This window comes from Symsagittifera roscoffensis, chromosome 4 (assembly GCF_963678635.1).
Source record: "Symsagittifera roscoffensis chromosome 4, txSymRosc1.1, whole genome shotgun sequence".
In the NCBI taxonomy this organism is placed as follows: domain Eukaryota; kingdom Metazoa; phylum Xenacoelomorpha; order Acoela; family Convolutidae; genus Symsagittifera; species Symsagittifera roscoffensis.
Window position 1 is genome coordinate 47,712,841 of NC_087065.1, and position 26,965 is coordinate 47,739,805.

The following is a 26,965-nucleotide window of genomic DNA, read 5'->3' on the forward strand; positions in this document are numbered from 1 at the left end:
CTGCACAGAAAAACGAAATAAGGACGGAGCGATCTGAGGCCAAAAAGAAAGTTCATGCTCTCACCAATTGAACAATCAGATAAGAGAAATCTAGCTAATGCAGTAACAAATGCTCTTGTACCAGTCATTGTTAGTGCTATTCAACCGGCTGTTAAAGTTCCTAGAAATCCATCCCTTCACAAAGAAACTCCCTTTTCAGTTGAAAATGAATCCGATTAAAAATATCTGTTGTAATTCCTCATTAAGCTGCTCATTAACGCTAGGTCTCTGAAAAAACATGTTGAAGACCTGGTAGCTTTTATATAGTCTTGAATCTCCGCTGTAAAATTATGCAGAACTGAAACATGGTTAAATAAGCAAAAACGATCCCAACGCTGTACTTAGAAAAGGTTACGATCAACACAGATTTAAGTTTCGTCAATTGCGAGGTTGAGGCGTAATGATTCAAGCCCTAAAGGGGAGCATCATCGTAGAAGATTTTTTCGACAATTATTGATTAGGCTTTATCGGTTGAAACCTCAAACCGTGGTTTTCAATTCGTCGTAACGGTAAAATAGAACCCTCAAATATTGAACAAACAAAAATTTAAAGAGTTTATCAAAAATTTAGATACCTTTATTGAATGCTCATCACAAATACCACAGGTTGTAAGCGGAGATTTCAATATACATACCTTGAAAACTAACTTGTTTTGTGCAAATTACACGAACACGTAAAAATTGTATGGTTTTGACTGTCAAAAGGCTACTCGAGTGTCATCAGTGTCCAAATTATGTCTCGATTAATTTGCAGTGAGAGATATAGATAATGCAAATGTAATTGTCCTTGAACATCAAGAACTTTCTGATCATTATCCCATTAGTTTAGCATTTCCAATAACACGAAAATTGGAAGAAGGTCTTGAATCTTCTTGAGATACTTCCTTTTCGAAATCCTCGGATCTAATTGACAATTTCTTATTTTCAATTAGATTCTGAAAATTAGATACGAAAATGCACATATTATACAGCAAACACATAAAGAAAACAAATTACCTCAATGGTTTACAAATCGAATAAAAAACTTGAGAACCAAGAAAAACAAATGACGCAAAAGAAGAATGACTGATAAAAACGATACGGTTAAAGTAAAGATTTTGAGCGAGCTAGGCAACTGGTAAAAAAGTTACAACAAATTCAGTAATTGTGTCGAAGACACCAGACAAACTTTCAAACTGCTCAAGATCAATTTGCTCGCGAGAGGTAAACGATCCAATGCATTGTCAATACCAATTCGTTTTTCGTGTTGCAATCAAATAGATCATCCTTCTCATTTAACTGTGGTTGAAAAATTTTCCTTTTTCTAGTAGTGAACATCATCACATCAAGTTTTTGCATGCATTGATAACTTACCGGTAAAGAAAACTTCTTCAGGCGATGATAATATAAGCAAACAAGTAATCAAAATATCAACCTTGGTAATTTCACCAACTGTATCGGAATTAAACAATCTATCTTTTCATGAAGGCAAGTCTGCGAAAGAAATAGCAAAAGCTTACGTTCTTTCATTGCACAGAGGTGGTTCAAAGAACGACGAAATATGTACATTAGAATATATGCATGCTTTAAGAATATCAAATTGGTTTTGAAAAATAACAGTTTGTATTCAGAACAAATCATATTTCAATTGACGCTTCAGTGGGGGTAACTGAAAGGTTAAGACATGAAAAAAATGGCAAAAAAACTTTTCTTAGATCTCAAAAAAAGCGTTTGATACTACTGATCAAAACTTCATAATTTAAAAATTTAACGTTTATGGAATAACAAGCAGAGCCTCAGATTGGTTAAGCAGCCATCTCAATAATGGTCAACATTTATTTGGAACAAGTTCTATTTTAGGCCCTCTGTTGATCCTTATCTATATAAACAATCTTCCTTGGGCATACAAAAACACGGAGGTGTTTCTTTTTTGCAGACGATACAAATTGATTGGGCTGGGATGAACAGCTTCAGAAATTTAAAAAGATTTGATCAAAATATAAGTGTTTGGTTAAAGGCTAACAAATTGGCATTGAACTTATACAGAACAGAACAATTGAAAGAAGGGTTAAGCATTTCTAACCACTTTCTATCAATCTTGAAAAGGTTAAATTTGCATCTTTTTGCCAGTATTTAGGGATTAGAATAGACTCCAAATTATTATTTCGAACAACATTCAACATGTTTCGAAATAACTAGCAACCATAAGTGGAATTGTTTGTTAACTACGCCATTTTATTCCCAGAGATCAGCTCTTCTGCTATTAGGATTCCAAAATTAGGCCATTGATTCAACACGGTGTTCTTGTATATAGCTGTTGTAGTTACTCGTCTCTCAATCTATTTTCCTCCTACAAAAAATATCAAGTTCATTTATTTTTGGAAGCGCAGCGACAACTCACAAGATCGTTTTGCAAAACACTAAATTTTTTGTTTGTCAAATAACTGCTGAGCTCGTTACCTACCCTTTCAAAGTTAAGTGCAATAATTCTTTTTGGAAATGTTTGAGAATAAACTTCAATAACTTTGATTAACTAATTCTTCCTTTCTTCTACTCATCTACTTATCATATTTATCATACTTTAGGACGGGAATTTAAAAAAATTTGACGACTATCTCAGCAGCTCCATAATTTGTAAAAATGGTCGGATCCTTTGATTTCTTGGCATTAATTGGCTTAATCATAACCCGTGCGCTCCAAAAGAATCCACAAAACAATTTCAGTGCGCCTCTCTTTTAATTTGCGACTTGCTGACTCACAAAAAAATGCCAACAGACATTTGGAAAAGAGTCAAAGAACGCAAGTAAATAGAATAAACATGCTGTGAAGTTTTTTGATAACATAGCCAACAGACAGTTGGAAAAAAGCCAATGAACGCAAGTAAGCAAAAAAATATTACTTATATTTTATTTAAAAAATTTCGAATTTCAAAGAATTTCGTCTTTTCGGTTGAAATAAAATCTCAGATTTCAGAAGGTAGTTCTTAAGAAAAGTCAAAACGTTTGACTTTTTCGAGAGCCATAACTTCTGGTCTAAAAAAAATGGCGTAGCCGCTTATGTAGAGGAGCGCCTTATAATACGTTCTATACTTTGAACCCGAAACCTTAGATTTGAGAAGGTAGTTTTCGATAAAACGAAAGTAAAAAACCAAAAATAGGTCCAATAATATCCCCACACACTGTTTTGAAGGCTGTAGAAAGTGGGGTAAGGTAAAAGGAGATTAGGGGATTATGCAAGCACACAGGAAAATGGTAGGAATTTCCATTGATACCGTTTTTTTTGAGAAAAGCGAGAATTTTTCCCAAAGCGTCTCAAAAAATAATTTAGAAAATAAAAAAAAACACGATCCCATACATTTTCATAACACCGGTTTTCATCAAACAAAGACTTCTTTTATATTCGTACCAACCTTTTTGCTCTGATAAACAGGAATTGTGAATTTTCGTTCCCATATCTACAGGATACGCTGTGCTCTCTCAAAAAAAATCCTGCAAAACTCAATATTAACTGCAGCTAACCAGGCGTGAGCAGATATCGCTTGTCGCCCGAGTCTCTGGCCAATCCAACTGAGGCGGATGAGGTGACTTGGCCGTGCTGGTTAGATGCCTGACACTTGTACACTCCAACGTCCACCGAGGAGAACTGCTCAATCATCAGACTGAACTCGCTTCCTTTCTTAAGCAATGTAACAAAACTTTAAAAACTAGTAGATTTAAAGTCCACAAAAAGAGTCGTACCACCTATTTATCGTACCGTTCTCCTTCAAGTTGAAATCTAATGATTTTATATTTCTCTGACCACTTCACGATTTTGGCAGGAACTATGATCTAGAGCGGATTACGCCCGTGATTTTACATGCTACTCTCGAAGGAGATAAAAAGTGATTTCGTATGGATGAAGATTTTCAATAATTCTCCGCATCGTGTAAAACTGGTCTGACAATTTTCTACGATTTCACAACAAAAGAGATAAATTGAACGGAGATATATACATTACATCAAGCGACGCGCAAGTTTTTCTTAATGTAATTACCGATGCGAATTTTTTGATTGATCTGTATCCGTGCAACTTGTTTTTCATAAAATATTCTCGAACTTTGTATAATTTAAAATCTCTAACATGCTGTATCTTGTGTCTGGGTGTGACCATGATCATCAGGTTGTCCTTGAACCAATTTACTCGTGGAGTAGGATTGCCCTCAATGACACACTTAAGGACCACAGTCTGACCAACTACTAATTCAGTGTCAGCCAGGCCAGACGACAGCCGCGGAGCCCCTGGATCTAAATTTTCAAATAGATATCCAGTCAACTGTTATATCCATAGCACAAATTTTACCAGTCACCATCATTCCATAAGAGTGGCTTAAAAACATTCGAGTATCGGAACATATGTTCTGATGCAGAGCCTAAAGCATTGAAATTTCTGCCTTTTTAATTTCAATATCTATGAAATTGTATTTCCTTACTTGAAACAGCTCTACACGATGTGATATCTAGATCGGCCGAATTCAACGCCTTCCCGAAATCATTCTCAGCACTGATCGCGTAGATCCCTCTGTGAGTACTCTTCACACCTTTTATGATCAACTTGTACACGTCCCCGTGCATCTCTTGCGTGATGCGTCCATCTTTTGAGAAATCAATCGGGCGCTCATCTTTCATCCACACAATCTTCGGCTGAGGCCTACCAATAACTCTCACTCTGAAGCTCGCAGTTTGTCCTTCATCAACGACTGTGCTTCTAAGCTGATCAACAACAAAGGGTGGATCCATGTGTGACGAAAAATGATTATGTGGCTCGTATGTCTGGTGAACTATGTAATGTTTCTGAGAAGACAATTCACTCGCCAGAGTGTCGTATCTGTGCTGAGTAGTAGTGGTGGTTGTGTTGAAGCTTGACATGATTCCACTATTAGCTGCACCTTCAATGGCTGACTCGCGGGTGCTGTTATGATCCTGCTTTGATGCCCCAATGTAGTTCCTCGGCGGTTCCGGTCTCGGAGCTGGAAAAACAGAATACACTAATTAGCTTAATTGTTGTGATAAATTTACTAAATGGTTTCATAGATGAAAGATGTTATATCACAAATCAATCATATCAAGGAATCACTCAAAACCGGTATCGAAGTAGAGGCACAGAGCCTTCTTTTCCAAAAGCTCATCGAAGTAATCGAGCTTCAACAGCGGAAATTATCAATTCTAGAAAACGATATCCAGGAAACATCAGAACGGGTTAGAGAATTAGAGAAAAATTGCGAAAGTTCCGCTCACTTTTTGTAAACCTTGACTATGCTGAAAACACGATGTCAGATATACTCAATTTCGTGCCTCATTATCTGACAGTAAAGCTTAGCGTCAACAATATAGCCGCCTGTCATCCTCTGAATTAAAACTAACCATCAGATGCATGGAAAAGGAAAGGTTGGCTGAAAAACCTATCATGGTCGGGGAAGGCCTAGACCCTAGAGACCGAAAACAAAAACAAGCAGCTAGACAATTGGGATTACCCGTCTACTCGCACAAACAAAATTTATACGTCCGAAATGTAAATAGCTTCTCACAAGGCCCCGCCCAGTGAAGTCCGTCAGTGAGCTGAAATTTTTTCTCCGAAATTATAGCGTAGCAGATAAATATTCTGAAGAAACAATAATGAAATCGACAACACCGAAAATTACCGAACGTGCTCCGAATCAATTGAAACACCTAAAATATCACCACCACTGCACAGAAAAACGAAATAAGGACGGAGCGATTTGAGGCCAAAAAGAAAGTTCATGCTCTCACCAATTGAACAATCAGATAAGAGAAATCTAGCTAATGCAGTAACAAATGCTCTTGTACCAGTCATTGTTAGTGCTATTCAACCGGCTGTTAAAGTTCCTAGAAATCCATCCCTTCACAAAGAAACTCCCTTTTCAGTTGAAAATGAATCCGATTAAAAATATCTGTTGTAATTCCTCATTAAGCTGCTCATTAACGCTAGGTCTCTGAAAAAACATGTTGAAGACCTGGTAGCTTTTATATAGTCTTCAATCTCCGCTGTAAAATTATGCAGAACTGAAACATGGTTAAATAAGCAAAACGATCCCAACGCTGTACTTATAAAAGGTTACGATCAACACAGATTTAAGTTTCGTCAATTGCGAGGTTGAGGCGTAATGATTCAAGCCCTAAAGGGGAGCATAATCGTAGAAGATTTTTTCGACAATTATTGATTAGGCTTTATCGGTTGAAACCTCAAACCGTGGTTTTCAATTCGTCGTAACGGTAAAATAGAACCCTCAAATATTGAACAAACAAAAATTTAAAGAGTTTATCAAAAATTTAGATACCTTTATTGAATGCTCATCACAAATACCACAGGTTGTAAGCGGAGATTTCAATATACATACCTTGAAAACTAACTTGTTTTGTGCAAATTACACGAACACGTAAAAATTGTATGGTTTTGACTGTCAAAAGGCTACTCGAGTGTCATCAGTGTCCAAATTATGTCTCGATTAATTTGCAGTGAGAGATATAGATAATGCAAATGTAATTGTCCTTGAACATCAAGAACTTTCTGATCATTATCCCATTAGTTTAGCATTTCCAATAACACGAAAATTGGAAGAAGGTCTTGAATCTTCTTGAGATACTTCCTTTTCGAAATCCTCGGATCTAATTGACAATTTCTTATTTTCAATTAGATTCTGAAAATTAGATACGAAAATGCACATATTATACAGCAAACACATAAAGAAAACAAATTACCTCAATGGTTTACAAATCGAATAAAAAACTTGAGAACCAAGAAAAACAAATGACGCAAAAGAAGAATGACTGATAAAAACGATACGGTTAAAGTAAAGATTTTGAGCGAGCTAGGCAACTGGTAAAAAAGTTACAACAAATTCAGTAATTGTGTCGAAGACACCAGACAAACTTTCAAACTGCTCAAGATCAATTTGCTCGCGAGAGGTAAACGATCCAATGCATTGTCAATACCAATTCGTTTTTCGTGTTGCAATCAAATAGATCATCCTTCTCATTTAACTGTGGTTGAAAAATTTTCCTTTTTCTAGTAGTGAACATCATCACATCAAGTTTTTGCATGCATTGATAACTTACCGGTAAAGAAAACTTCTTCAGGCGATGATAATATAAGCAAACAAGTAATCAAAATATCAACCTTGGTAATTTCACCAACTGTATCGGAATTAAACAATCTATCTTTTCATGAAGGCAAGTCTGCGAAAGAAATAGCAAAAGCTTACGTTCTTTCATTGCACAGAGGTGGTTCAAAGAACGACGAAATATGTACATTAGAATATATGCATGCTTTAAGAATATCAAATTGGTTTTGAAAAATAACAGTTTGTATTCAGAACAAATCATATTTCAATTGACGCTTCAGTGGGGGTAACTGAAAGGTTAAGACATGAAAAAAATGGCAAAAAAACTTTTCTTAGATCTCAAAAAAAGCGTTTGATACTACTGATCAAAACTTCATAATTTAAAAATTTAACGTTTATGGAATAACAAGCAGAGCCTCAGATTGGTTAAGCAGCCATCTAAATAATGGTCAACATTTATTTGGAACAAGTTCTATTTTAGGCCCTCTGTTGATCCTTATCTATATAAACAATCTTCCTTGGGCATACAAAAACACGGAGGTGTTTCTTTTTTGCAGACGATACAAATTGATTGGGCTGGGATGAACAGCTTCAGAAATTTAAAAAGATTTGATCAAAATATAAGTGTTTGGTTAAAGGCTAACAAATTGGCATTGAACTTATACAGAACAGAACAATTGAAAGAAGGGTTAAGCATTTCTAACCACTTTCTATCAATCTTGAAAAGGTTAAATTTGCATCTTTTTGCCAGTATTTAGGGATTAGAATAGACTCCAAATTATTATTTCGAACAACATTCAACATGTTTCGAAATAACTAGCAACCATAAGTGGAATTGTTTGTTAACTACGCCATTTTATTCCCAGAGATCAGCTCTTCTGCTATTAGGATTCCAAAATTAGGCCATTGATTCAACACGGTGTTCTTGTATATAGCTGTTGTAGTTACTCGTCTCTCAATCTATTTTCCTCCTACAAAAAATATCAAGTTCATTTATTTTTGGAAGCGCAGCGACAACTCACAAGATCGTTTTGCAAAACACTAAATTTTTTGTTTGTCAAATAACTGCTGAGCTCGTTACCTACCCTTTCAAAGTTAAGTGCAATAATTCTTTTTGGAAATGTTTGAGAATAAACTTCAATAACTTTGATTAACTAATTCTTCCTTTCTTCTACTCATCTACTTATCATATTTATCATACTTTAGGACGGGAATTTAAAAAAATTTGACGACTATCTCAGCAGCTCCATAATTTGTAAAAATGGTCGGATCCTTTGATTTCTTGGCATTAATTGGCTTAATCATAACCCGTGCGCTCCAAAAGAATCCACAAAACAATTTCAGTGCGCCTCTCTTTTAATTTGCGACTTGCTGACTCACAAAACAATGCCAACAGACATTTGGAAAAGAGTCAAAGAACGCAAGTAAATAGAATAAACATGCTGAGAAGTTTTTTGATAACATAGCCAACAGACAGTTGGAAAAAAGCCAATGAACGCAAGTAAGCAAAAAAATATTACTTATATTTTATTTTAAAAATTTCGAATTTCAAAGATAAAATTATATGGCCTAAAGCTCTTTAAGTTTCTAGAACAATTCATGATTATCATTTTCGTGATAAAAAACCCGCTTTGAGAAAGCCGGATCAATAGGTAGGTTTTTATTTCACTGAAAAATCAGAAAATTAAATTTCAACTTCAAAACTAAAAGTCAATGACGCTTTTCTTGACCTTTACACTTTCGCTGCTCGATATTGGGGTTTGCCATTTTTCAACAAAAGACATGAAATGAACTTGAAAAAAAAATGAAATGTCAACCCGCGAAACAGTAAATTTAGGCTAGGCCAAAACAAAATTAAAGACTTCCATGAAATAAAAAAATCATCATCACCTGTATGAGAGTCTGAACTACGTTCATCGACTCCTGAAAATCTCTTCTAGCAATTTTCGAAAACAAATAGATAGCCTTAAAACTTTTCAGAATTTCTAGAACAATTAATGCTGGTTACTATTTTGATAAAACTAATACAATTTGAGAAAACTGGATCAATAGGTAAATTTTTAATTCCACTGGGAAATCTTATAAGAAAAACAATTTCGCGATTAAAATCGATCACGTTTTTCGTGACTTTTACACTTTCGCTGTTGAATAGTGGAGTTTGCCTTATTTTTAACAAAAGAAATGAAATGAACTTTAAAAGAAATTAAAAGACAAGCGCGAAAAAGAAAATTTGCGCCTGAACAAATTCAAAGACTTTCCTGAAAAAAAAACTATCACGACCTATTTAAGAGTCTGAACTAAGTTCAACGACTCTTAATAAAATAGCTCCGTTGTATCACATCATAATAATAAAATTGTAACTAAACAATCAGATGAAAAAATGAGGAATTCTTTTACAATAATATCACTATAAAGAGCTTAGGCTAAAATCAAGGTATTTTCAGACATCTCAAAAATAAATATAGCACTCCGCTGTTTACTGACGCGTATTGAATTATAGAGGGAAAAAATATCTTAGAGACACACCTTGGAACGCTTGTAGATTTGCAGTGGTCTTCGTCACTCCTTTTTCGTTCTCCGCGGTGCACGTGTACATCCCCTGATCGTTTTCATCCACATCCTCAATTGTCAGAACTTTCTCGGGTCCAATCTTGAAATAATACAAAAGATAAGAAACATGAGTGATATCAAAAAAATGATATCAAGTATCTCGCTTTCACGATTAGTACTGGAAGTAAACTAAATCGTAACAAAAAACTAGCCAACAAAAAATTGGTAAAGTTCAATTAACTCAAGGAAACCGAAAAAACCTCTCTTTCAAGATTGACATTTTAAACAAAAAAAAACAAATAAGGTCAATAATTAATTTCAATCCGCAGGGTTATACTGACACTCACACCATTTTTGAAGCTATATGTCATTGACGTTTCTTCTCGCCATTGCGCAATTGGTGAGTTTTTTCCATTCATTCAGCAAATTAAGTTGAAGTGAACTCAAATTAAAATGAATAAAAAACAAAAGCAAAACTCAAACCGCGAAAAAATACCGATGGGCTTGATTAAATGTTAAAAAAAATTAAATAAGGGTCTTCACTTCGTTCTTTGACACTTTGACACTTAATCACGAACCATCTCCTGTAACGAATTGTTGCCTCATGCGTATAAAAACATAGATAACGAAGAGGCGAAACGGAGCTTCAGACTACTTGCCATAAATCACTCGAGACCAGCTAAAGCTGGCTAAATCTGTTTGATATTTTTTGAATTTTTGTACTGATGCGCAATGAAATGGGTAATTTCAAAAATTCAAAAGTTGGGCTTCAAGCAAAACCGTAGTTGGTTCTCTTATAAAGGAGATAACTTTTTAGAGAAATTGGAAATTTACCAGAAAAAAATGTTTTTCGTACAATTTTTCAGGCGTAGCATCTTTTGCACGTAAGCTTCCGACAAAATGTTACTTCGATTTAAAAATTTGACATGAGATTCGGCAGAGAAGTTATCGCGAAAAGTCAAGTTTCAAAAATAAACAAGAAATCAAAACCTTGACTTTTCTAAGGGCCATAATCTTTTGCTTATCAAAATTCGAACGTCGCTGATAATACAGGGAGCTTCTCTCAAACTTTTCTTTTGATTCAACTCAGAACCTCTCATTTGGGCTGGTAGTTTTCGAGAAAAGACAAAAACTTTCAACAATAATGCTTGGGATTTCCCTAAAAACCGTTTTTCCATTGAACCCATAATAATGACAGAAGATAACCTTCGAGAAAATCAAAATATTTCAAAACACGGTCTTAAATCAAAACTTGTTTTTTTTCGGTCTAAAAATCAAAATTTGTTGAGGGCCATTACTTTTTGTGGAAAAAACATTTAGGTTTAGCCGCTAATGCAGTGGAGCTTCAAGCAAAACGAAGTATGACAAAACAATTTTTTTGCTGTCCACTAAGAAAATCTCGAAAAATTTTTGCCGCCCAGCAGAAAAAACCTCACAAAACGGTCAAAAAATGATCCGAGGACCACTTTCAGAGGATTTTTGTGTTTAAAAAAATTGGGCATAAACGCTGATGCAGAAGAGCTTCCAACAACCTGTACTGTCCATTGAGCCCAAAAGACTAGATTAAGGAGGGTAGGTTGTGAGAAAATGTCAAAAATCCAAAAAAAGAACCTTCAAGGAACGCGGCCAATTTCGATTACCAACAGATTCTCAAACCTAACAAACATGCAAATTGCAGCTCACAGGAAATTGATTATTATCCCTAGAAAGTAAACTTTAAAAAAAAAAATACGAGTAAAATTTGAAAGAAGTTGGGCAATCAAAATTGAGTTTGATTGGAAAAACCTTAAAAATAAGATGGATATTTAGGACAAAACCAAACAAGGAGTTTCCCATCACTTGCGGTACAACTCGAGCACAGGATTGCAAGCCAGTGAATAGAAAAGACGAAAAAAACGGAGAGGTTTTACATTCAACACTTCAGCTACTAAGCCAACAAAGCGTGGGTAGACGCCCATTGAACCGAAAATAAAGAGTGTAATAAGAAGTTGTTTTCATAATAACTTTGTGAGCAAACTATCTGATTTAAATTTAAAAAAAAAAACAATCAATTTTTGCCCTAGAAGCGACGGAAACCAAGGTATATAAACCGAGAACCCATAAACCGAAAACATTTGAAAAGCTGTTAAGCGAAAAAAAAACACCTGCAAAGTCAGGGCTTTTAATTGCAAAAAATACAGGAAAACAACGAAAACACTTGCATCTACGATGAAAAATGCTGACTGCACAAGAAAAAACAATGCTGCTACTAAGCCGACAAAAAATAAGCAGACGAACAAAAGTCCAACAATTCAACTTTTCCCGGAAAGATTTTTTCAACTTTATACATACTGAAAAAAAATAGCCAACAGACAGTTAGAAAAGAATCAATGTACGCAAGTAAATAGAAAAAAAAATTGACTGGTTTTTTGAAAAAATCTCAACTTGACCTAAGGGTGCAGAGACAACGGCGTTACCAAGTAAAAAGGAGTCTCGGAATTTCTAAGGTAAAATAATAGAGCAACTCCAATTTCAACTCCAGATTTGTTTTTACGGGAGAAACGTTTAGCTCCCGATTACAAGAAACTTGCTCAACCAAATGTAAAACACAAAACTTAGTAGATATATATCACTGCCAACGTTTTTTGATATCCATTGAGATTGAGAATAGGTTAAATAGTTTTAAGAACAATCGCCAAACATTATTCTCTAAGTTGTCAGACCAATTAATGACGAAATTACAGTCTCGATAGATCTTAATCAAGCAAGGAGAACAGAAGTCTTGAACTTTGTTAACAGTTTATATAGTAAGCACTAGTCGGGTGATGACTACATAAAATATACATACGTGCAAGAATTTGAGTTGTGACGACCTTTCTAACCTTCATCATCGATCATCAACCTTTATTTTCACGGCCATCCTTCTCACAAAATTTGCACAGCAGACGCGTTTCCTCTACTCGAAGAAGGATTGAGAACGGATGAAATTAATTGTCTGGGCTTGTACTTATTGTTTCAAGAAAAAAACATGAACGATCAAAGTACAACTGCGTTTCTTTTTACCTTTTAAGTGATCGCTTTTCTTTTTCAAACAATACTCACCGCAATAGACAAAACACAAATGAATGAGCCTTCAGCAAAATTAACCAAAAAAGATCACTACCAGCTATAGACTTTTTACAGCTTTTCTTGAATATGAAAAGAATCTTCGATTGACCACGAAATACTAATTATACGAAACAGTCAGTGATAGAGTGGACCACACATTCTATTAAACTGCCATTACTCTGCAGTAAGAAAGGTCAAAACGGAGAGCTTGCTTTTGCGAGTTAGAAAAAAACAGTCGCTTTGCCAATTACAACAATTATTGGCTTGCGCAAAGTAAAAACCAGTTATGAAGCCAGATTTCTTCGACAGATAAAACTTTGCATAATTTTTTAAAAGTCTTTCAATTAAAGACGTGAAGGGCTTCAATTTGATATATTGTATGACCCATTCTGATAATTATTTGCAGAAACTACTTTTGCGTACAAATAAAGTAAAAAATACTTTCAAAACCCACTCGAAGACAAAGTTCCTCCCCACTTCCACTGGTCGCAACTAGTGACTAATATTCTGAAGTAGTGACTAAAAAAAGAACTAGTGAGTAATATTCTCAAATTTCAAATTTATACTAAGCTGAAAAGGTCTAGGGTGCATTTGCTTTCGAAACCTATTTGCAAATAAGGAACTGAAGGTAACCTAGGGCCCAGATAAAGCTGGAGGTACGTGTTTGATATTTTTTGAATTTGTTATACTGATGCGGTACGAAATTAATAATTTCAAAAATTGGACTTTGCCCCAAACCTTATTTGTTTCCCTGATAAAGTAAGTGGAAAGAGAGAAAATTTTTGAGACTTTGGAATCTTCCTAAGGACATAATTTTTCGCATATAAAAAAGTAAGGAGTAACCGCTTCTGCTGGAAAAATTCGCGAGCCGGCTTTCGATTGAAACTTCCATCTAAGATTTGATAGGATAGTTTAGGAAAATTCAAAAAGTTTCTACAAAAACTGTCAAAGTTCAAAAACTTGACTTTCAGAAATCCGTAATTTTTTTCTACTAAAAGCAAGTCGTTGCCGGTACAATAGAAAAATTCCCATAAACAAGTTTCTCGATTGGAAATTTAACCTTATAATTGGCACGGTAATTTTTGAGTAGAGTAAACAAACTTCCAAAAACAGTCAAAGTTTCACTAGTTTGAATGCCACGATTTTATTCGTATGATAACTGAGTGTAGCAAATTATTTAAAACAGCTTCCAACAACCTGTCGTGTCAATTTGACTTATGATATCATATTTAGCAGGATAGTTATCGAGAAAAGTAAAAAAACGGTCAACCAATCCGAAAAGTAACATTTCCTAGAATCAAAGCTTTTTGTTTGAAGAAAAATTGGTAGTAGCCACTTCTGCAGAAGAAAATCACGCAACCGGCAATTTCGATTGAACCCGTGTCAATCCAAAGAACGATTTATGAGAAGCTCCTTTGCATACGCGACCAATCACGCCCAAGTTTTTTGACACAAAACTTGGGCGTGATTGGTCGCGTATGCAAAGGAGCTTCTCATAAATCGTTCTTTGGATTGAACCCAAAATCTCAGATATAGGAGGTTTTTTTTGGTGAAATTCATAATATTGAGAAAAAAACGCTCAAAAACCTGACTTTTCCGAGGACGCTAGCTTTTTGTGTAAGAAAACTTGTGAGGCCGCTAAAGCAGGGGAGCTTCGCGCTACCCGTCAACTACCATTGAACCGACAACCTCAGGTTAATTTTCGAGAAAATTAAAGATTCAAAAAACGGTTAAAAATCAAAAATTTGACTATTTCGAGCGCCAAAATTTTTTTTGTAGAAACATTTTGGGTATAGCCGCTTATGGAGGTGAGCTTTTCAAATTCGTTTATCATTAGAATCGAACAAAAACGAAAATAAAATAACTTTCAAATAATCCCCACAGACTTTTTCGAACGCTGTAGAGAAAAAGTTAAAGCAAAAAGAGACCACGGGAGTATGCAGACACACAAAAATGTAGGCGGTCTTTCGATGGATACCCCCTCTTTTGAAAATCGGTAACAGGGTTTCTGAGATCAAACTAAGTTTTTTTTTGCAAAAAGTGATAAAAAATTTCGAAGCTTCTCAAAAAAATGAAACAAAAAACCGATTCCATACCCTTTCTAATACCTGTTTTTATCAAACAGAAATTCTGGGCAAACATGCCAAGCAAGACAGTTGAAACTCAAATTAGCGACTGAACAAAAATTACGAAGCGAAAACAAAGCTGACAATAGTGGATCCAAAAAAAACAAAGCAGACACTAGTTAAACCGAAAAAAAACTGATTTTGTAGTAACCTATTAGTGAAATTGAGCAAGTCAGCTTCATCGTGATTCAGCTGAGTTTCTTAAACTAGTTGTTAACCCGAAAAAAATCTACATTCCGATTTGATAACGCTCAATAATCGCAAGCGTAATGAATGAGGCAAATTGTGGTATAATGAGGCAGGACAGCTCCGACGTTCACGATGTTTGCGGAAAAAATTACCGTCCAAAACCCCATCGCGCAAAACAATGAAATCATTCAAAAAAATAAACAAAAAAAAGAATTTTTATCTAACCCATCACCTTATAAGTTTTAACAGCTATGTAGATCTGAACAACAGTATGCGCCAAGTGGTGTGACGAAAATATTTTAAAAAACACCTGATTTATACCTCCTAGGATCCTGTTGACTGTCTTCTCCAAATCTCAGATTCTTTGGCTTTATAATTAATTATATGTTTTTTCAAGTGGGAGAGATAAATTATTTCTACCAACTTCTTCTTTATTACTATTACATCTTTCAGCCAGACAACTTACCTCGGATATTTTGACCCGGCCACCCGGTCTCAACAGTTTCGAGTCCTTGTACCACTTAACCAGGGGAGGCGGATGGCCTTCAATTGTGCATCTCATTTCAATTTCATCGCCAGACACAACTGCAACTCGGCTCAGCTGGCTCACAATTCGAGGAGCTACGACAATGGGCCGCGGAGATTGCTTCTGACTTTCCCTCTCAGGAGTGTCGTACAATTGTTGCTCCAGCGGCGCCGATTCCGTCGGTTTGTCTCTTTGAATAACTTCAATATCCTCTTCAACCACTGCAGGTTTAGGCATCACTTTCTTTGGATTAATTCCACTTTGAGCGTCCAGATCAGTTTCGGCTATGTTTCGCCTCGCCCCCTGGTATGCCACAAAATTGTTTTGCTGCACGTTCGTCTGTTTGAATTTAGACGAGTTCTGATACACATCAACCGTCTCTTCGTATTCGTGAAGGTTGTAACGACTGCTTCGGTTGCTTCCTCTTCCGTCAAACCGAGCTTGACTCTGATCAAGCTGCTTAGCGGGTCTCGGTTCTGAAGCAGATTTGAAAACTAGATTCAAATGAGCTTTTAATACCGAAAGGGGCATCGAAATCGCTGCTTAATAGGTAACCAAAGTTTTCGAACAAGCACTGACACTTAATCATTCTTCCTTCGCACATCCAAGACTACTAAGTAATAGGCAACAATGAAAGCGATTCAATTCACTGCAATAGATCATTCTATTTGAAATTGCCAAACAGAAGCCCAAAACTTAATCATACACAAAGACAGAAACCAAACCAGAAAATTTTAAATAAAAAGTGAGCGACTTGCATTAGACAAAAATTTACTCGTATTATAACTCAAGCGTTGCTTATTTGAAATTAATTCGAACAAAAAACATATTTGCAGAATGGTCCTATCGGTCGTGTAGCTAAGAAGACATATAACGGATTCTATGTAACAGAAAAAGCGGAGTGTTTTCTCCTATATCTACTCCTAGCTGTTCCAGTCACAGAAGCAAAATCAAGTAACATACATGAACGCCTGAGAGGTACATAATGGGTTCGAGTGGTTTATCATATTAAGGCCCTTTCAAGGATATTCGAGTTGAAGATTTTAACAAGTTTTCCTTAGCTGAAAAAATAAGATGTTCAAATTTTTTAAATCACCAGACTCCTATCATTGTTAAATTTAAGCAAGTGGACTTTTGTTTCTTCAATCCTAAATTCAGCAATTTAGTCCTTGAGGCCTATATTCACACTTTCAACGATACTTCCTCCTAAACCGCCAGCAAAAAAGAAAAACCCGATTAATACTGCAATAATTGTGTGACCTCAGAATTACCTTGGACTGTCAAAAAACACACGGAATGTGCTTTGCCGAATTCATTTTCGGCTTCGACAGCCAATCTTCCTTCTTGCTCTTTATGCACTGAGTCGACTATAAGCTCACAGTAGCCACTTCCCTGTACAATGCGACACTCTTTCCCACTGATCAACTGGCGATTCTCCAGGTACCACCGGACGACTGGTTCCGGATCCCCAGATATGTTGCACTTTAGTCTCAGTTGCGATCCAGAAGTGACTGTCTGGTTGTCAAGCTCAGCCAAGATAATTGGAGGCTCTCCATCTAAGGTAACGAAATCAAAATCTATATATGTTCAAAGCAAACTGTTCTCACAGCTCTTCCGTTTAAAATGTTCAAAATACCTAACTCACAATACAGTATGCACCTTGCAGAAGTAAGGACGCCAAAACTTTCTGATATAAATGATGTTAAAATGAAGTTATCAGTTAGTCCGAATCCATTTAACCCGAATGCTAACCTGGCTGAATCGGAAACACGACCAGTTTGCACGAGGTCACCGTAGAATCCTGAGTGACATTGTTCTTTGCTATGCAATGGAATATTCCCGAGTCATCAATTCGAGCGTCCGGAACAATCAGTCTATTTGTTCCATCTAGTTCTCTTAGAACTCTGTTCTGGGGACCATCGATGATCTTCAAATTGTTTACCTGCCACTCAACTGATATGATCTCTTCGTTTAGGGCGTTTTTAGCCGAGGTGTCCAATTTGCAGATAAACTCAATCTGCTCGCCTTCTTGAACATTCAGGTCAGACAGTGGCTGAATAAACTCTGGGCTCTTTCGCTTCTCCAGCCAATCTACAGTAGAATAATTTAAGAAGTTTGAGCGCTTTTAACTAACATTTACTACTTATTCGATTTAATTATGAAATTTCTAACTGCTTCAGCCTACCTTGCAACGCCCCGAGAAAAGCCTTGATATCCAGCAGCAATCTTTGCCGTTGCACCCTGATTCGATCAAACAGGATTTCGACGTCAATGGGATCTGCGAGATACCCCGAAGTATCCTACAATAACAAAAAGTTAAATACATTTACCACCACAGTAACGGACTTGTGAATCCTATCCCCCTTAATAGAGACAGAAAAAAACAGCTTGGCTAAAATTTGTTAGTTAACCAAATGAACAGCTCCCCAATCTAGTTATTAATTAGCTGGCTTGATCTTAATTTACTACTTGGTCTCCAATTTCACCTGTTGTCTCAGTTTGAAGACATCGCTAATTGCTTTTTCCAATTCTTCCATGCACTTCGAGGAGTCTTCTTTGAAAGGCGCCACATCGAAAAGGGTCTTGGAATCAATTGCCGAAAAGCATCTGCTTTGACACTCGCTGTCTATCATCAGCAACTCCTTCAATCCATTCTGAAAAACAAAAACAATTATTCAAATCTTGTATTAGAATCAGAGACACCACTCGATAGGCAGCCAACCTTTTTTGCAGCCAACTTTATTGCGATAAATAATGAAAATTCAACGAGTGAGATTCAATTTGCAGAAAAAAATTGCTCTTTTAAATTCATTGCTGAAAGCGATAACTAACCGGACAATACTTCAGTATTGAGAAAAATTGATCACTAGACAAACTTTTTTATTTCGCTGGGAAATCAGATAATTTGATACATTAATAGTATAAAATAGGTATTCCCTTTGAAACGTTTTCTCAAGCAGTCTACTCTTGTTAGACTCTTGTACGCTTTTGTTTGAAATGAATATTTAATACGAAATCAATTTCAAAAATTGAAACGCTGCTAGGGGAAGATACTTATGAAGGTCAGTGGGGGAGATAGTACTACGGTTAATCCCAAGTTTTAGGACTTTTCCTGAAAAAAAAAACAAAAAAAAAACAAAATACTTAAAAAAATACATTTACACACAGAAGCAAAGCGGAGCTTCGCACCACTTTGAGTTATGACCTTTGCCTGTACTCATAGAGTAATTTCAGATGAGGTAAATAAATTTTAATATTAATCAATAACATAATTGATTTATAAATACTAGTTTAGAACTAGTTCCAACTTGCAATACAACACAAAAAGGAACCAGTCGAAAAAAAAATTCGTAAGTTGAAAAAAAGTGAACCAAAATTTTCGTATGTCTAGTTCAAAAACAACAGCTGTAGATGTGTATGCTATTCAATGAACTTGCCATACTGATGCGGCATGAAAAATTTGATTTCAAAAATTGGACTTTGCCCAAAACCTTTGCTGTTTCTCTAATAAAATAAGTGGGAGAATAAAATTTTGGACAATCAATTTTTCCAGGGAGATTATTTTTTATAGAAAAAACTTCTGGGCTGCCGCTTCTGCGGGAACCATTGTCACAACCGGTTCTCTCAGTGAAACTTTCCACTTCAGATTTGATGGTTAAATTTTCAAAAAGATTCTGAAAAACGTTCGAGTTTTAAAAAAACGGTCAAAACGATTTCAAAAACCAGTGAACTTTCCTGCAAAGAGCAGACTGTGGCCTCTTAATCAGAGAAGAGTCCCAAAACCGGGTTTCTCGATTGAAGACAACCTGAGAATTGGCACCGTAGTTTTCGCGTGAAGTCAAACAGTTTGCAGAAAACTGTCAAAGTATGAAAGCTTCGACACGTTTAAGGCAATACCTTGTTCATTAAACAAACTGGGCATAACCAGTTATAAAAATAGGCTTTTAATTATCTGTTGTTTTGATTAAGCTTATGATATCAGATTTGGCAGGACAGTTATCGAGAAAAGTCCAAAAAAACTATCAACTAACCAAAAACTTGACATTTCCGAGAATCATAGCTTTTTGTGTGAAATAATAGAGCGTAACCGCTGAGGCAGAAGGATTCACTTAACCTGTAGTTTCAATTGAACCCAAAATATCAGATTTGAGAGGGTAGTTCTCGAGAAATAACAAAAAATTTAAACGAAAACGGTCAAAAAATCAAAATTTTGGCTTTTCAGAGGGCCAGAATTTTTGGTGTCAGAAAAATTTTGAGTAGTAACATAAGCAAATAAGCTTCCCACATCCCGTTTTTGAATTGAAATATGGCAGGGTCGTTTTCGAGAATATTCAAGAAGTTCGATAAATGGTCAAAAATCATTCAAAAAATAATCTTATGTGTAAACTAATTTGGGCACAGCCACTCATACTGCAGGGAGTTTCTTGAAACTGTTCTATTCATTGAAACCAAAAACACAGATTTAAGAGGGCTTTTTTTCGAAAAATGGGTCAAATCAAAAATATGGGTCAAATATTAATTACCCCACAGACTTCTTCGAAGGCTGAGAGGCCTCAAGTAAAAAGAGACTCTAGGGGAGTATACAGGCACAGAGGGGAGTAGGCGGTCTTTCAATTGATACCATTTTCTGAAAATCAGTAGAAGTTTGACAAAAACTGAATTTTTTGCAATGAATTTGGAAATACTTTTCCACAATAAAGAAGGGAATTTTCAACAAACAGATTGGTAAACATAAAACCAACAAGAAAATTGCGGAGGGTAAAGTTCAAGTTGTGTTTCCCTTGAAAAGACCCAATATTACGTCATAAGGCCGATAAAAATTCGGCCGAAACAATTTGGAACGAGGAATTTTTTAAAGCAAAGCAAAAAAACAAAGAAGGAAATACGAAGAGGGCCAGAATTTTAAAAAGGTAAAAAAAATTACAAATTGTCGGAGTAAATCAAACACTAAAAGCAACATTAATGAATGCTCGCAGCAAAAAAAAAACGATTACAAGATTTGACAATTAAGCAGACAACTGATAAGCAGACAAATAATTGGTCGAAAATTTGGAAACAGAATATTTACCCTTTGAAAACAAAAACAGGTCCTGGTCAGATTCGAACCCAGTGCCTTTGCCGTCCCAGGAATATTCGTTACCTCAAGGTTAAGTTGACCAAGGACGCGTAGAAGTTTGAATTTATTCACACACAAAAAAAAACACATTAGATAGAACGGGTATTTGAAATGCAAACAAGCTCAAATTATGTCTTAATTGACGAAAAAGCAGATTTGAAAAAATGGTTGAAAAAATAAGGAAAAGAATCAGTCTATGTTCCAAAACAATAACGCTTGCTAGACTCGAGCACAATAATCGCAAACGTAACAATTCCGAGTACAATAAAAACAGAAAAAAACTTCAATATTTTTGAAAAAAACTTCAATGTTTTTGAAAAAACTTCATTAAAGTTTTAAAAATTACTAGCGTGTAACACACCCCCGGGGCTTTGAACAGGTTCATGACCGTGAAAACTGCTATTTATAGCACATGAAAAAATTGAATGCAACCAAAACAATAGACGGTGCATCTAACAACGCCTTCTATTTAAAAACTAAACCTTACTATGGCCATAAGCATTTAACTGCACTTTCATTGTTTGAAAAATCGTTTGAAACGATTTCATCTGAAAAATCAATAAATTAAATTCATATATGAGATTCTTGTTAAACTAAGTTCTTCATTTTCACTAGCCCCTACGCATATTTTTTGCTGCCATCAACATAGTAATCACCAAACATACTCGGCATAGTAAATTTCAAAAAAACCATTTCTTTTTTCTTCCTAATTCGTAGTATCAAAAAAATTTCATAATAAGAATATCAAAAGAAAGCTCAATTTCAAAAACTTGAAAAATATGAGCAAAATATTAGGATGGAGGCCACATCTGCAATTGCTGTTGGTAACCTGACATCAACCCACCAAAAACAAATTGTCAGATTGCCGACATATCTAAATCTTTGAAATTTCATTAATACTTCATATCTCAGAAACAAAAGTTATATGAACAGTCAAACTTGGAGGCGATATCTGCAACCTCTGAGAGCATCCCACTTTAGGGTTGGGATTATCATATGAGAAAAAATTCAAATTTTTTCAAATTCATATTTAATTCAATCTAGGAAACTTAAAACATTTTAGCAGTCAAATTTGGAGGCAAGATTTGCAACACCTGAGAAAACCATGACAGCACCCATTTACAGGATTGGGTAATTCCAATTTTCTGAAAAATTTTTCATCTCACATTTGAAAACGTTAGAGAAATCATAAAAACGTCAAATCTCGGAAACTAAAAAAACTTCAGCAGTCACATTTGAAAATAAGATTTGCAACGCCTGAAATTACAACACCTGACAAAGCCTTACTATAGGGTTGGGAAATTCAAAGCAGAAAAGTTCATCAAAAAACATCACATCTAGGAAATTTTATGCATTTGGAGGCAGAATTTTCAATTCCTGAGAAAACACTGGCAGCATCCACCTATAAGTTTGTGCAAACCCCATTTCGTGGAAACTTTTAAATCCCTGTTTTGAAAACCTTTGAAAAATCCTAAAAAAGTCAAATTTTGGAAACAACTAAAATTTCAGCAGTCACATCTGAAAATAAGATTTGCAACGCCTGCGAAAAACTGAGAGCGCCTAACTATAGAGATGTAAATTTCAAATATTTCGACTTTTTTGTATCTGTTGTTTGAAAACTTTTGAAAAAAGTATTAAAAAAAACGTCATATCTCGGAAACTAAAAGCATTCGAGCAGCCACATTTGGAGGCAAGATTTGCAACCCTTGAGAGTACCCTGACTCTAGCCAACTACAGGGTTGGGAATTTCAACATTTATAAAATTTTTTGAATCTAACTTTTCAAACTTGCAAAACATCATTTAATTTGTCGTATACCTCGTAAGTTAAAAGGATTTGAGTGTTCACATTTGGAGGCCAAGTTCGCAACCCCAAGTTCGCAACATAATTCCACTATTGGTTTTCAAATTTCAAAATTGATAGAACAACACTAAGTTTTAAGGTTTTTCAGCTTGAATATAAATATAAGACACAGAGGCGAAGCTGCGCATCGCAAACACTAGCCAGAACAAAACAGTAATGAAAGAAAAAATATAAATAAGACTCGAACTAGTAAAACTTTGATATGTATTTGCTTCGAACCTACGAAATCGAGAATTGGAGTATCACGCCCTGCCCTCTCGGCCACGAACGCTTAACAATCAGCGAACTTTAGTAACAAATAAACTAGCTATATATGCTTATAAAATGCCAATGCGAGGCAGGAAAAGGGGCACCAAATACAAATAGACTCAATTTTGCAAGTAATTATTTGGATTATAACAAATTGAAGGCATCCAAAATAACTTTGCATGCAACAAATCGCGAAGCATAAAACCACTTTATGTATAAATTATCCATTTCAAAAATTGCAAGAGACATTCAATAAGAAAATTTCTGAAACCGAGTTTTTAATAGTTTTATGTTGTTTAAAACAAACAGCTTTTTTTCGGCTCATTTGATGAATAAAAAATCCATCAGCTGTGTAAACTTCTAACTATTCGAATGTCAAGGCTCATGCTGTCAAAAAGCCGTAAAGGTGCAACCAAAAGTGGCACCAATATTTGTGACTTAGGTTAGAAACAAAAAGACTAGTCGTACTATAACAATAACGCTTACTAAACTTTGCCAGTGTAATAAAGCTCAAACGGGAAAAATTTCTTTCGTTTAAACACAAAGATATTACGTTGAAGAAAATTAAACATGGCAAGACAGTGAAGCCCTAAATAATTAGCATTCAAAAACTATGAAGATAGTTGAAATTTCAAAGAGAGTCTGTGCTACCTAAACGAAGTCGACAAAAACAAAGTAGGAAAATAGTTCGCAAAAGCAGAAAATTTCTAGTTCGAAAAAAATACAGGTGCCGACCGGATTCTAATCAAAAACCTTTGCGGTCTCAAGCATTTCTGTTACCTGTACGCCAGATGCGCTTGATGGTTGATTGATTTTGAATTGACTACACAGACGAAGCGGAGCTTCGCGCCATTTGCGATACAAAACAAACACAAAAAAGTAGAAAAATGCTTTAAAAAAAATAATAAGTCTACCAAATATAAACTTTCGTATGTCTCGATAAAATTTAATTCTAGGAAAACATTCAGACAAATGAATACTAAATTAGCAACAGAACAAAGCTTACGAAGAGGAAAAAACGCCGACAACCTTAAATCAGACACAAGTTAACCCGAAAAAAAAGAACTTATAACAAAAATCTATCCATCATAAAACAATACATCCCCAGAAAAATCCGTGAGGTGGCATATATGCCGACAGACAATCTTTGAGCAAACACCAATTCTGCCGAAAAATTTTAAATTTTTTTTTTTAAAGTTTCGAGTCACCTGAAGCTCCAATTAACAACATCTGCACTTGCAACTACAACGAATTTTGCTCAGAGCACAATCAAAATCCTTGATGTGGCAACTTAGCGGACAATATTGAACAGGTTACGAAAATCCTACTATTCAAAATGTACCGGAAAAATTTCCATCAATTTTTACCGGAACGTACTGAAAAAAAAACAAGGTCCGGCCGGAACTCGAACCCCAGGCCTGTCTGGCCGCAATGCGGGTGCATTCAAAGGAGACGACGGTACCCATAAGCCAAAAAGGAAGGGACTTGGAATTTTTTAAGGCACAATAAAAGTCTAGTTCCCTATTGATATACACTTGCTCTCGCAAGTGTACAAAAAGCTACACAAAACATCTTAAGATATCGATGAACTCAATTGCAAAAGTCAATTTGCCAAACTAAGCAGACAATACTTGGGTAGACAAACGTTGGTCTTAAAATAAACATTCTGAGTTTAAGCTATGAAAAAATTTCAAGCACCAAGGTTATACGCTCACCCTTATTACGTTTGTCTCCAAAGACCTTCAATTTGCAAACAAAAATATGTCGAGAAAGACAATTGTCGTGTTAAATAAGCATTGAAACCGCAACTGAAAGCTGTGACTACCAAGTCAATATTTCAGTATACGACCGTTGAAAACGAACGAAAAAGCTTTTTTTGCCTTTCAAACGTCATTTTATGAAGCAACAAAGCCGATATAGCAAGCCGACGCTAGGCAAGCCACAGAAATCTTCTAAGCAAAAAATGAAACAAAACACAACGCCAACAGACATTTGCAGACAACATCTGCGGTTTTAAATTCATAACTGAAAAGGACATATAACCAGTCAATAATTCGGTAGACGACAAAAACATAAAACAGAGCGAACAGACAGCTGGAAAAGAACCAATGAACGCAAGCAAACAGGAAAAAAAACGTATTTTTGAAGAAACATCATCTTTCAATTCTAGAAAAAACAAATGCCCTTAAAACTCTTTGAATTTCTAGAACAATTGGCATGTGATTGGCACTTTTTTGATAAAATTAACCCAATGGAGAAAACTGGATCAATAAGTCAACTTTTCACTTCGCTGGGAAATCTGAAAAGTAAATTCCACTTTCGAAACTAGAATTCGATCACAGTTTTCGTGACCTTTACGCTTTCGCTGCTCGATAGTAGAGTTTGCCTTCCTTTTAATAAAGGAAATGAACTGAATTTAAAAATAAATCAAAGTCAAATCGCGAAAAAGTTAATTTGAGCCTGAACAAAATTGAGCGTGAACTACGGTCATCGACTCTTAAAAATTAAAAGAGAATTACACAAAAAATCAAAATTAAATTACAGTAAGAATTGCTTAAATCAGAAAGAAAAGTCCATGCTTTGCCAAAAAGAGATAGCGGAGAAACAATAGTCCGACAATTTCATATTCCAAAAAAATCTTTCGATTTGATGACTGAAATCGCGCACAGTCGGAATCGAGCCCATTACGTTTGTCTCTTCACAATCATGGTCGTTGTGGTCTCTATGCTAAAGTTAAAGAAACCGTCAAGAGATTCAAAGTATTATGAAGCACGTAACATATCACGTGCGAATTCTGTTGGCTGTCTGTAAAAGGTAATTAAGGGTAAAAAATCTAGTCAGTACCCGATTACAGTACCAGTTAATCGCAAAGGTAATAGTTAAACTCAAAAAACCAGAAAATTTTCATATCATTCATTCAAACGCTTTTTCTGAGAGCTGCCTCACAAAAAAAATGGAAACATCGTAAAAACCTACTTTGAACTTTGCGTCCTGCTCATTTTCAAGACTATTCACGGCACCATTTGAAGATTCCACCACTTCTTTGCTCATTATAATGAGTTTTTGAAACGCTTCTTTAGAGCCGGCAACATCTCCTTGTGTCATTTTCACTTCAACTTCGTCGCTGATCGGCACGATCACACGGTTATTTCCAGTCTAGAAATTTGAAACAAAATACTGACGATACATCTACTAGCATAAAGCTCGACTAGCATGAAGAAATTAAAAAAAAAATCGTATGAAAACATACTGGCATGAAAATACACAAAATTCAATTAATGAAAAAAATTAAAATCAATATGCACAAAAAACTATATTTAAATCACAGTTTTTTCACAGACTTAACAATTTGCTCGGCAATCAGTGTTCGTTTCCAGTTATTACAGGTCAGGGTGTGGCTGATCAGGTTTCATCTGGCAAGGAAATTCATTTGTTGCTTGTACATTGCTTAATTTCTCAATTGTTTAGTTATATCTCTCAGAAATGTTCAATTATTGTTCTGTAAAATAAAGCTGTCAAAATCATGAATTTTTTGACAGCTTTACATATTCATACTTTTATGCTAGTCGAGCGGGCACCCAAAATATTGATATTTTCAACAGGTGAAAAATAAAATGAAACTTACTTGACTATGCTGCAAATCATCAGGCGAAACTCTAAAACACAAAATCGTCACCAGTTTTACAGAAATAGACTAGAAAATATAGCTAACAGACAGTTGGAAAAGAGTCAAAGAACGCAAGGAAACGCAAGTCAAATTGAACTTCAAATAAGAATAATTGCTCTTAACCTCTTTGAATTTCAAGACACACAAAAAAAAACAATTTATAAGGCTTTGAGATACTTTTGAAGTTAACTTTATCAATCTTAACTTAAACTTCCAAATTATAGCCAACCGAAAGTTGGAAAAACGTAATAACAATGAAACCGAGAAAAAATTGATTGAAACAATTTCAACATTTTTCAACTTTCGAAGAAAAATATATATATATGGTTAAAGCTATTTCAATTTCAAGAACAGTATATGATTGACACTTTCTTTTTCTAAAAAAACTAACTTTCGGCAGCTGAATTCAAAATGAACTCAAACTATCTACCTAAGTGCATTCGTAAATGCATTAATATA

At 35.3% G+C, this 26,965-nt stretch overlaps 1 protein-coding gene across 1 annotated transcript in view; it reads right to left on the minus strand.

Moving 5' to 3' along the window:
• LOC134844914 (muscle M-line assembly protein unc-89-like) overlaps window positions 1-26,965 on the minus strand; it is a 72,673-nt gene that overhangs the window by 7,948 nt on the left and 37,760 nt on the right. Inside the window, exons 14-24 of the mRNA XM_063861741.1 lie at window positions 26,465-26,495; window positions 25,816-25,995; window positions 18,099-18,266; window positions 17,798-17,912; window positions 17,365-17,703; window positions 16,884-17,168; window positions 15,553-16,088; window positions 9,661-9,784; window positions 4,486-5,022; window positions 4,137-4,300; window positions 3,536-3,692 (exon numbers count right to left, since the gene is read on the minus strand). Of these exons, the coding sequence (XP_063717811.1) occupies window positions 3,536-3,692; window positions 4,137-4,300; window positions 4,486-5,022; window positions 9,661-9,784; window positions 15,553-16,088; window positions 16,884-17,168; window positions 17,365-17,703; window positions 17,798-17,912; window positions 18,099-18,266; window positions 25,816-25,995; window positions 26,465-26,495 (2,636 nt within the window). The remainder of the gene's footprint in view (window positions 1-3,535; window positions 3,693-4,136; window positions 4,301-4,485; window positions 5,023-9,660; window positions 9,785-15,552; window positions 16,089-16,883; window positions 17,169-17,364; window positions 17,704-17,797; window positions 17,913-18,098; window positions 18,267-25,815; window positions 25,996-26,464; window positions 26,496-26,965) is intronic.